Source organism: Aulonocara stuartgranti (genome assembly GCF_965226115.1).
Source record: "Aulonocara stuartgranti genome assembly, chromosome: 14".
NCBI classification, from domain to species: domain Eukaryota; kingdom Metazoa; phylum Chordata; class Actinopteri; order Cichliformes; family Cichlidae; genus Aulonocara; species Aulonocara stuartgranti.
Genome location: NC_138950.1, coordinates 14,752,817 through 14,764,591, shown reverse-complemented (window position 1 = coordinate 14,764,591; position 11,775 = coordinate 14,752,817). Strand labels below are relative to the sequence as shown.

Genomic DNA, 11,775 nt, shown 5'->3' with positions numbered 1-11,775 from the left:
AAAATCTGAACTTATATTTAACTTTAAGATCATTATATGGTACTAAACTCATGATAATAAGGTAATATGTTTTGTTTACCATACCATACCATACGTTATTGCCTCTTGGGGATTGTTAAATTTGGTTTCCACAGTATTATTCCTAGTTCTTCTTCTTTTGTCTACGCTGTTTAGGGGTCTCCACAGTAGATCATCAGCTTCCAACTCACCCTATCCCTGACATTCTCATGTGTCACACCACTCACTTTTCAGAACAGGAATTGATGAACATTAGCAAGTACTAGAAGCTCTATACTATAACTGATTTTTGTTGATTAAATATTTCTTAGTGTTCTTCTCAGGCTTAAACAATATGATAAAACACTTGGGAGCAAATATACACATTATTAGTCCAAAGCTGGAGGCCAGAATTGCAAAAATCTCCACAACTACAGTGAATTTCCCAGGAGAGCTGACATATGCTGGGATAAATGTGATCCAGACAGTACAAAATATCAACATGCTGATGGTGATAAGCTTGGCTTCATTGAAATTATCAGGTAATTTGCGGGCTAAGACTGCTAAAACAAAGCAAAAGGCAGCAAGTATGCCTAAGTATCCAAGCACAGCCCAGAAGCCAGCAGCAGAGCCTAATGCACATTCCAATATGATTTTCTCCTTGTACGTGGTTAGATTTTTTATTGGAAAGGGAGGGTTCACTACCAACCAAACAGTACATATTAAAACTTGAATAAAGGTGAAAGACACAACAGTCATTCTTTGCTGTGGAGGACCAAACCATTTCATGACATTACTACCTGGAATTGTAGCTTTAAAAGCCATTAAAACCACTATAGTTTTCCCAAGTACACAGGAGATACAGAGTACAAAGGTGATCCCAAATGCAGTGTGACGCAGCATGCAGGACCACTCTGATGGTGCTCCAATGAAAGTTAATGAACATAAGAAACACAGAGTCAGTGAGATGAGCAGCAGGAAGCTCAGCTCAGAGTTGTTGGCTCGGACAATTGGAGTTTTCCTATGACAAAAGAATACAGCCGCAGTTACGATGGTCAGACAGGCACCAATGACTGAGAATGTAGCCAGGATAATTCCTAGGAGGTCTTGAAAGGAAAGATACTCTACAGGCTTAGGGATGCAAGTGTCTCTCTTTTTGTTAGGCCAGAATTCCTTTTGACATGGTAAACAATCAGTCGAATCTGGATAAAAAACAAATAAATACAATTTTTTCTTGATTTTCATATATACACAATGAAACATTTTAAATGCATCGTAATCATTTCTCTTTACCTGTACTATTACTGATCTCCCCCTCAGGACATGCTGTACAGTCATAGCAGCAGATGGGTTTTCCTTTCTGCAACACTTTACGAGTTCCTGGAGGACAACTGTCCGTGCACACTGACACTGGCACCTGTGAAAGACATAAAGGTTGCAGAATAAACGTAAATATTTACTATGCAGCTGTGTGTTGTTGTTTACTAATCGATCGTGCGATCGTGGCTCAAGAGTTGGCAGTTCGTCTTGTAATCAGAAGGTTGCCGGTTTGAGCCCCAGCTCGGACAGTCTCGGTCGTTGTGTTCTTGCGCAAGACACTTCACCCGTTGCCTACCGGTGATGGCCAGAGGGGCCGATGGCGCGATATGGCAGCGTCGCTTCTGTCAGTCTGCCCCAGGGCAGCTGTGGCTACAACTGTAGCTAGCCTCCACCAGTGTGTAAATGCGAGAGTGAATGAATAGTAGAATTGTAAAAGCGCTATATAAATGCAATCCATTATTATTATTACTAAAGTTTGTCAAATTCTGACTGCTTACTTTCATGCTACCCTCCATCCAGGTAATGTTTTTGTCTATCTGGAATTCCTGGCCCACGGGCCATGATGCATCATACAGCCCTACAGCCACTATCTCAGTCACGCCGTTTTCACTTTTCTGCCAGTTAACCAGTTCATAAATAGCCACAGGATCCCCATTAGCGTCAAATGACACATCATAGCCATTTTGGGAAAAATTTACTTTCTTCAGCTCAATTAAAATCTGATAAAATTAGGGATAAAAAAAAAAGATGCAATATTTCAATAACAAATATTAATATTGCATATCAATTTATATTGCAGTTGGTGAAAGACACTGACATCAACATGTTTATTTCTTCTGACCTGTTTGGATTCTAACTTGGTTAACTTGTCACACTCTACAGTGCCATCTATTTCCTGGCACACTGCATTATGGATGGCATGTGCTACTGCATACACGGCCATGTACGCCATGTTAGTAACTCTGAGCTGTGATGTGTCAGTGTACTGGTTTTGCAGATTCTGTATGTCTTCATTTCCATCACATACTTTCTTCTTTGCAGTGGCATCTAAAATCACAAAAAGACAGAGCAGATGTCAACATTAAACTAGATCTCAGATGTGTTCTCTTTATAAATGTTGCAAATCATGCTGGTACCATGAAACATATTTATTTTATAAAAAATAAAATAAAATAAAATAAAATAAAAAATGGAAAATAATCCTACCACGAATAATTAGTATAGGACATAACAGTAACAGTAAACGTCTTCAAGTAACTTAAAGAAGTCCAGACGCTTTTCTTTGCAAGCTCCTTTGACTACGATGACCTGGATGACTGAGAACCTTCACAGACATATAGGACATAACACTAACAGTAATCTAGCTAATTGCATTTTCTATCGTACAATCACATTGCCATTACTAACAAGGAAATGCGATGTGAATGCGTTGCTATTTTTCAGCACACAGATGATTGAAGCTGTCTTCATCTTACCGGGAGCTGGGGGAGGGGGGGCAAAGTCACACAAGTGCTGCTGATTGGCTGAGGAAGAATAAAGTAGTTTACCATGACTACTTTATTCAAAAACCTCTATATCATCATGGAGGTCTCTGATGTTGACTCAAACTACACATGACCAGTTTAAGATGACACAGCAACAAGATGTTATGTCAACCCTGGACAACCCTTAGTCTCCATTTCTTGTTAAAACAGTGTGAACTTCAAAGTATGTACCAGTTTTTAAATTGTGTTGATAAGCCACGAAAAAAACAGAGTTTTGTTATGTTTACTGCAGTGTTTTCTAAGGAAAGGGCTCGAAAGCAGTCTCTTCTCAAAAGAAAAGAAAAAACACCTTTTTCCTAATGGTGGAAAAATGTGTCATGTCGACCAATCAAAAGATGATATGGCAACATGGCATTGGTTGCTTAGAAAGAGGGAGAAATTTTAGGAGTGATGGCAGCGAGAGAGCAAAAGAAAAAGAGCGAGTTTTGAGATGCAAGAGATTAGCGTGTTTGGAGTGTGTCGTTAGTGTGTCGTACAGTCGATCGTTTTGTTTTGTGTGTCAGAACAATGAGGCAACTGCTAAATGTTGTAGTTGCTGCCAAAATGCCACCAAGGGCAGATTGCAATGTAAACTTTGCCTCCAGGTTGAAACACGAGGACTGATAGACCTCCTGCTTTCAGGCCTGCAGCTATCAGGCTAGTGATGTTCTCCTTTATGTTAGAGTGGACAAAAATATTTTTTTGGAGTAGCAAAAATTATTTGTGTGTTATCTTCTTTAATGCAGAACACCTGATTGTTCTGTAAGTACTTTGAATTGGTTATATAAAAACTAGGAGTGGGAATTTAACGCGTTAATTGCGATTAATTAATTTGGAAAAAAACAATGAAATAAAAAATATACGCATTTAATTGCACTTTGCATTCCAGGCAAAAGCTAACTTTTGTCAATGCACAATTTCCTGGTATATCGATTACAGTGATGCACACATCAGAGCTACAAAGAATAAGAAGAAAGTGCGTTGCTAGGAATGATCGGAGGCAAATTTAATTTCAAAAGACTACCCAACCGATGGAAGGCTTGATAATTGTGGTTTTGTGCAAACTGTGAAAATAGGAATTTGCATACCACCGAAACACCTTATGGTACCATCTAAATGCAAATCACGTTGCAGTGAGCACAGAAACTGTTGGAGCTGTGGACTCTAGCAGTCAAAAGGTGTCAGCAGCCCAAACTTGATGAAATGACTGGCTTCAGGACCAAAATTAGCAATTCAACATTGGACAAAGTAACAAATTTCTCTCCGAAAATTGATTGCTCTGACTGTAAACCACTATCATTGGTAGAAGACAGGTGGTTAGAAAATGTACTACAGTTATCGTCAGGGGACCCAATTTTCCAACTGCCGTGCCGAAAGTCTATTTTAAGTAAAATTCAACAGCTTTATGACACTGAAAAGGAAGAAAATTTAGATGCCTTAAAGACAGCCCTGCTAATATGGAGGAACTACAGTAGGAGCAAACACCAATGGGGCAACAGAAAGAGCCACTCATACAGGATGTTTCATCTACTAAAGAATCAAGAGGCAGTTTTGCTGCTTTAGACAAGCAAAAGCACAAGCTAGTAACTTTAACTCTTTTAGAGCTGGTAAAACTCCAAAAGGTGGCGACTGTCCTTAAACCATGCAAGTAAATTTTTAACTTTTTGTTACTGTTTCTTCAAAATAGGGTTAAAATAAAATAATTACTGAGGTGAGACATATGTCTCATGTTCAGGGGGTTATCTGTTTTCTGCCACCTGCATCATACCATGGAGGTCTCCGATGATGACTCAAACTAGTATCTGTTGCTCAAGATAGCTACTGTGCTTGGCCACACTTTAAGGATTTAAATTTTCTTGCATGGAGGAGAGCGAGAAGAGGTTTGGACCACCCTTGAGGCCCTGCTGCAGGAACAGTGTAAAAATAAAAGCCTCAGCACAGCCTCAGATGAAAAGATTTCCTCTCATCAGAAAAGCGGAACCACTGAGCAACAGACCAGTTCTTTTTTTCTTTAGCCCAGGTAAGACGCTTCTGACATCTGTTGTTCAGGAGCAGCTTGACAAGAGGAATACGACATTTGAAGGCCTTGAAGGCCCTGCTGCAGGAATATATTATATTAGTATATTAATATCATATATTGCTTTCACCTTTTAAGATGAATTACTGAAATAAATGAACTTTTGCACATTATTACAATTTTTGGAGTTTCACCTGTATTCTCACCTCACACTTGGTCACCATTCATAGCTTTTCAATGAAAGTAGGTCAGCCCATGAAGCAGCATTAGACTTTGTAACATCAGCAGTTGATCAGATAATTTAAACCAAGAAAAATGTCTTACTTTTGGTCAGTGTGCAGTTAAATGCATCCTCCCAGAACTCAGTAAGTATTTGAGAAGACGCCACTTGTGAGGGGGACAGATTCAGCAGGAAGTCTCTGAGGCCTGGGATTCTAGACTTTGGAATCCCAAATCCAATGGCCCCAGCACAGAAACTGAACCTCATTAATTCTGGGTTAGTTACCCAGAAACTGCCAATCCACTGGCGAGACGGGGAAGGCTCATATGATAGCTCCTCCAACAGTGCCCTCATGTCCCCTAAAGATAGAAGTGCCACAACAACCATGGCTGTAGACCTTGACAGACAATATTGTGCATTAGAAGCATTTTAAAGTGTAACTGTAAAAATGTAATTTTGAAGACAGTAAATCTAATATTTGCGGAAATAATATCTGCGATGAGGACACCTGCGGATAACATCTGCTACTCTCTGAATTCTGCTATGTGGGTATGTTCGATGGAAAGAAAGAGAGTACTCCACACAGATCCCCTCTTTCTGTGCTGCTTTTAGAAATGAAGCCATGCCGTTATTTCCAAAATCCGAATCTGACCGAACAGCACCTATCCAAGTCCAGCCAAAGTGTTTTACCAGCTTGGCCATTGCTTCAGCTTGGAACTGGTCACTGGGAAATGTTCTGAAAAAATTGGGGTACTGCTGCTTGTCAGACAAGCATGAGCATGTTGAAAAGTGGCTCACCTAAACCAAATTAAATAAAACACCACACACCGCAAAATCAAATATCATGCACATACATATTTTAAATTCAAAAATTGACAGAAATTGAAAACATTTACTTGGGGAATGTTAAAGGACCTGATGACTTGGGACAAACTGATGGATGTCGTAGACCCAGAGCCACCAACAACAGCCATCACCATACCAGAATGTGAGCAATTGTTATCCATGGAAAACACAGGGTCGAAGCTATTTAGAAACTGAAATGCCATGTGCACTGCTACAGGCACTGATGCACATGAGTCATAGATCTGATACCCGAGCCTGATTCCGGGCAGCAGCTCTGTGCTGTTGTTAATCTCTTCTATGGCAAAAACCATTGCACGTGATGATTGCAGTTCACTGGTGTAAAGGCTGAAAATAGTTGTGTCAATGTTAGAATATAGACTGTAGATTTAGTTTAAGTTAAATAGAACCAACAACAGGATCATTTGCTGGTTGTATCTGTTGATCAAATGTTAATCAAAATGTTGCCTGACCAGTTAAATTGAGCACAAAAGATTAGCATAAGAAATTAGTGGAAAATTATGGATTACTAATTAAAGTCTTTTCATTTCCTTTAAAATATAATACATTTAAATGCATTTCCTTTATCATTTCCTTTAAATCATTTCCTTTATAAAACTGTTATTTAACATATTGTATAATTTCTGTTTTTTAAAACACAACAAATTATTTTATAAAAAATAAATGACTATTTTTTTTATTTTTTAACACTACACAGAATCAATCTAGTTCCATTGATCATAACACACATGAAAACATTTCTCTCCTCATACAGTCCAACATGTTTTTACTTCTTCTTCTTCCCATTACTGACTTTCTTACTCACTAACCTTCCTTTGCATTTTGCAGGCTCAGGCATGCTGGTGTAGTCACTGTAAACTGTGTTCATGTAGACGTGAAGGGAAAAATCACCACCAATAACAAAGTCCCCATCCTTTGAAAATGCAGGTAGACGAGTGCTTCCCTGCAGCTTGCAGTTCAGAGAGGATGCCGTCGTACCATCTTGAGCTCCTATATGCCTAGTCATTTGTCTCATACCATCTAGACACACTGCAAAGGCAACAGCTGAGTTGAGGTGAAACAAACACACAGCCAATACCAGACCAATTACAAGAGCTGCAATCTCCATTTCCATCTAAAATTGTCTGTATATGGGCACACATTGTTTCCATTGGTTTATATAGGTCTTCAAACAAAGGGGTTTCGTCATCCTCTCATCTTCTTGAGAATATGTGGTCATGGATTAACCCTTACATAGTGTTGACATTCTAAGTCTTCACAGTATGGTTTTGATTGGGCCCAAGATTTCCCTCACAATAATTGGCAACAGCAAATAATACAATACAGCTTTATTTAATTTAGATTGGAACATCAAAAGATTTTTAATCCTTAACTAATATTTCATAGAGCAGAAAGAGTGTATATTTTTTGCTTTTGCACCAATTGTATTTGCAAAAAAACATATATAATCACACAAGATCTTATGTTGGTATACCTTTGACAGAAAAATATCATAGAGTATTAATAATTTAAATATGTTTTTTGGAAAGTGTAAATGGCAAGAAAATTCTGGAATTGTAGGAATTCATTATGACTGTACTGCATAATCATTACTACTTCTAACATTGACTTTTCTCTGTAACTACTATCTGTAGTAATACAAAGGAATTAAAATTTAGAGCACAAAAGTCATAATAGTATAAAAACAGTATCCTAAAATGTGAACTTATATTACCTTATTATCACGAGACAGTGATAATAAACTAAATTAGACAGGTGCATGAATTTGGGAACCCGAACAGACAAATTCCATCAATATTTAGTAGATCCTCCTTTTGCAGAAATAATGCCTCCAAACACTTCTTATAGCTTCTAATGAGAGTCTGGATTCTGGTAGAAGGTATTTTGGACCTTTCATCTTTACAAAACATCTCCAGTTCAGTAAGGTTTGATGGTTTCCAAGCATGGACAGCCCGTTTAATTCACACCATAGATTTTCTATAATATTCAGGTCTGGGGAGTGAGATGGCCATTCCAGAATGTTGTACTTGATCCTCTGCCTGAACGCCTTAGTAGATTTTGAACAGTGTTTAGGGTCATTGTCTTGTTGAAATATCCAGCCTTGGTGCAACTTCAATTTTGTTACTGATTCTTGAACATTATTTTCAAGAATTTGCTAATATGCACTGGCCACACAGCCTCACAGCATGATGAAACTACCACCACATTTTACTGTGGGTGGCAAGTGTTTGTTTTGAAATGCTGTGTTCTGTTTCTGCCATGCATACCACCTTTTGTTATGCCCAGATAACTCAATTTTAGTTTCATCAGCCTACAGCACCTTTGCTTTCAGGTCATGTGAGAGTTGTTTTGAGGCTCCTATGTAGCCACTCTCGAGAGAAGATGCAAAGAGGAGAAAAACTTTCAATTGGCCTGGCCAATCATTAAAAATACCCTTTCTCATGATTGGATTCACCTGTGTATGTAGGTGAAGGGTCAATGAGCTTACCAAACAAATTTTATGTTCCAATTATTAGTGCTAAAGGTATTCAAATCAATAAAACGACAAGGGTGCCCAAATTTATGCACCTGCCTAATTTAGTTTAAGTCACTTTTGCACACTTTCTGTAAATCCTATAAACTTCATTTCACTTCTCAATTATCATTGTGTCTGTCTGCAATATGATATATTTAAATGAAATTGCTGATCCAAACAACCAATGATTTATGAAGGAAAAACATGATAATTATCAGGGGTGCCCAAACTTTTGCATACCACTGTATGTTTTGTTTGAAATGCCCCATAGATTTTACATTTTATTACTCATAATACTATATGTTATTGCCTCTTGGGAATTGTAAATTCCTAGTTCTTCTTTTGTCTATGGCCTTCAGAGGTCTCCGCAGTAGATAATCAGCTTCCAACTCACCCTGTCCCTAATATCCTCCTGTGTCATACGACTATCACTTGTCAGAACAGGAAGTGGTGAACATTGTTGTAATACAGTTGGAAGCAGCTTTAAATTCCCCTCCGCGAACCACTACCTTATCGTGGAGGGGGTTTGTGTGTCCCAGGGATCTCAGGGGCTATGTTGTTCAGGGGCTTTTGCCCCGTGGTAGGGTCTCCCATGGGAAATTGTGAGGGACCAGTCAAAGAGTAATTCAGAAGACCCTTAAGAGAATATCACAGAGGAAACAGTTTACCCTTCCCGGGATAGGGTTACCAGGGCCCCGCTCTGGACTGCATATCCAAGCATTTCACTGCATATCGTACTGTGTATGACTGTGTACGTGACAAATAAAATTTGAATTTGAAAATTTGAATTTGAGTCAGGCCCAGGGAGGGTGCCCGAGGGCGAACATTTGGCGGCCAGGCCTTAGTCCATGGGGCCCGGCTGGACACAACCCAAGAAGGGGACATGGGCCCATCCTCCTATAGGCCCACCACCGATAGGAGGTGCCGTAGGAGTTGTTTGCACTGTGTGCTGGGCGGTGGCCAGGCGCAGAGGCCCTTGCAAACCGATCCCCAGCTACCAAGTCTGTCAATTGGGACATGGGATGTCAACTCTCTGGTGGGGAAGGAGCCTGAGGTCGTGCATGAGGTTGAGAGGTACCAGCTTAACGCATGGCTTGGGCACACTGGCAGACCTTCAATGGCATTCCGAGGGAAACTGGGGACATTTAGGCCAAATGGACCATGTTCAGCATCTCCATTGCCGAAGCTGCTGCAATGAGCTGCAGCCGCAAGGTGGTTGGTGCCTGTGGTAACCCCCAAACTAAATGGTGGACACCAGAGGAGAAGGAAGCCACCAGGCTGAACAAGGAGTCTTATCGACCTTGGTTAGCCTGTGGGACTTCGGAGGCAGCTGATAGGTGCCAACCAGCCAAGCAGAATGTGGCTCGGGCAGTGGCTGAAGCAAAAACTCGGGTGGGTGGGTGGGTGAGACCTTAGAGATAGGGTGAGAAGTTCAACCATTGAGGAGGGGCTCAGAGAAGAGCCGTTGCTCCTTCACATCGAAAGGAGCCAGTTGAGGTGGATCAGGCGCCTGACAAGGATGCCTCCTGGGTGAGGTGTTCTGGGCATGTCCCACCGGGAGGAGGCCCCGAGGCAGACCCAGGACACATTGGAGAGATTATATCTCTCGGCTGGCCTGGGAACGCCTTGGTGTTTCTCCGGACAAGCTCAAGGAGGTGGCTAGGGAGAGGGAGATCATATTTCCATGTTTCCTGGTTCATTTTGAAGGAGTCTTGTCTTCTTTGTCATTGTGTTTAGTTTCACTTAACCTGTGACACCATTATGTTCATTCTAGTCAGCTGTTTTCCCATGCGTTTCCACTCCCCCGATCACCTATTGTGTGTATTTAAGTCCTCTGTCTCCGTCAGGTCATCTGTTTTACCTTCACGCCTTGTGGATTCATAGCCTTAATAGTGTCACAGTTTTCATAGTTGTTTCTAGTATCACAGTTAGCCCGCCCTGAAAAGAATCGAATAAGTAAATTTTAAGAGCGGACATTTATTGATATATAGTTGCATTTTCGAAATATGGGTTAAAAAATGGACACAGAGCATGTCCATGAGAATGGACAGATCATGTATAGCAGTATAGATGGGTTTGATTTGATTATACTGATGATAGTAAAGTCAAATCTAAAGCCAAAAAACCCTATATCTGATGCAGCTCCAGAGACGTGTCAAAATTTTCTAAATATTCTTCTATTGTGTTCTAGAGATTTAAAAAAATATATTTTGTTTTCCTTGATTTGGTATTAAGTGTATATTTTCAGATTTTAATGTCATGATCTAATTGGCTACACATTTCCAAACACAGGGTCAGGGAAAAAAAAGAGACAAGAGAAAAGAAAAAAGTCTTCGCTCCTAAAACTGGCAATAAACACATTAAAAAGATTATTTAATGTTTTTACTGTTTTTTTATGTATAAAACTATATGATGATGACATAGAACAAGAATTTATGAACATGGGATGGGATATGAGAATTCCAATTGACAGCTGCTATAAATAGATTAGTGTATGATATGACTGACTGGACCATAATGCTGGCCATGGCCCTGGGTCTTTGACCCAGAGTTTTGGGTTTTGCACTAGTTTGTTTATTGGTTACTTTTTTTCCTTGCTGATTTTTCCCCATTATTGTAAATCCTCTGTGTTTATGGTTTTGTTTTTGCTACCATTGTAATCTGGTTTTCTGTTAGTGTTTCTTGTCTATATTTTGAATTCCTTGGGTTTAAGTCTAGCCTTCCTATCCTCTTGTATCTTGTCAAGTCTTTGTTAATGCATTTCTGTTATTTCTTTTCTTTGTGTGTGTGTGTGTGTGGGGGGGGGGGGGTATGTAGTCTTTTTGTGTCTTGTATTTAGTATTACTTCCTTTATTGTGCCTTTATTACTTTCGTCCGTCTTTTTACCCTGGTGTGTCTAGCCTTCCTGTCATGTTCAGGTCAGATCTGACCAGTTTATGTCATGGTCCTGGGTCGTGTGACCCAGTGTGTTATGCTTAACCTATTTTGTTGTTTATTGTTTGCTTAGGTTCTTTAAGGTAGTCCAGTCCTTTTTGTAATTATGTTACCCTTGCATTACGTCTCCCTTGCCCTTCGTGTGTTTATGTCTGTGTGTCTTGTACTGTCAAGTTCATGCTGTCAGTTATGTCACCTCCCCCTGTACTACGTCTCCCCGGTTCATGTCTCATGTTTCCTGTTTTACTTTGAAGGCCTGCATTCACTGTCTGTGTATTCAGCTCACTCCTCCTGTCCTGTCGTTAAGTTCATGTGTGTCAGCTGCGTTCCCATGTGTGGCCACTTCCCCTGATCATCCCTCATGTGTATTTAGTCTCTGTGTTTC

General features: G+C 39.9%; 1 protein-coding gene across 1 annotated transcript; it reads right to left on the bottom strand.

The window, feature by feature from the left end:
* Window positions 1-294: 294 nt before the first annotated feature.
* Window positions 295-6,293, bottom strand: LOC309721122 (extracellular calcium-sensing receptor-like; the record flags this gene model as incomplete). The annotated part of the gene is made up of 7 exons (XM_082558474.1): window positions 5,974-6,293; window positions 5,586-5,875; window positions 5,182-5,474; window positions 2,159-2,364; window positions 1,815-2,036; window positions 1,291-1,414; window positions 295-1,199 (listed from the first exon to the last, which is right to left on the bottom strand). Exons 1-7 carry the CDS (start codon window positions 6,232-6,234, stop codon window positions 295-297), a joined length of 2,301 nt encoding a protein of 766 aa, XP_082414600.1. The 5' UTR covers window positions 6,235-6,293.
* Between the last annotated feature and the right edge of the window lie 5,482 nt (window positions 6,294-11,775).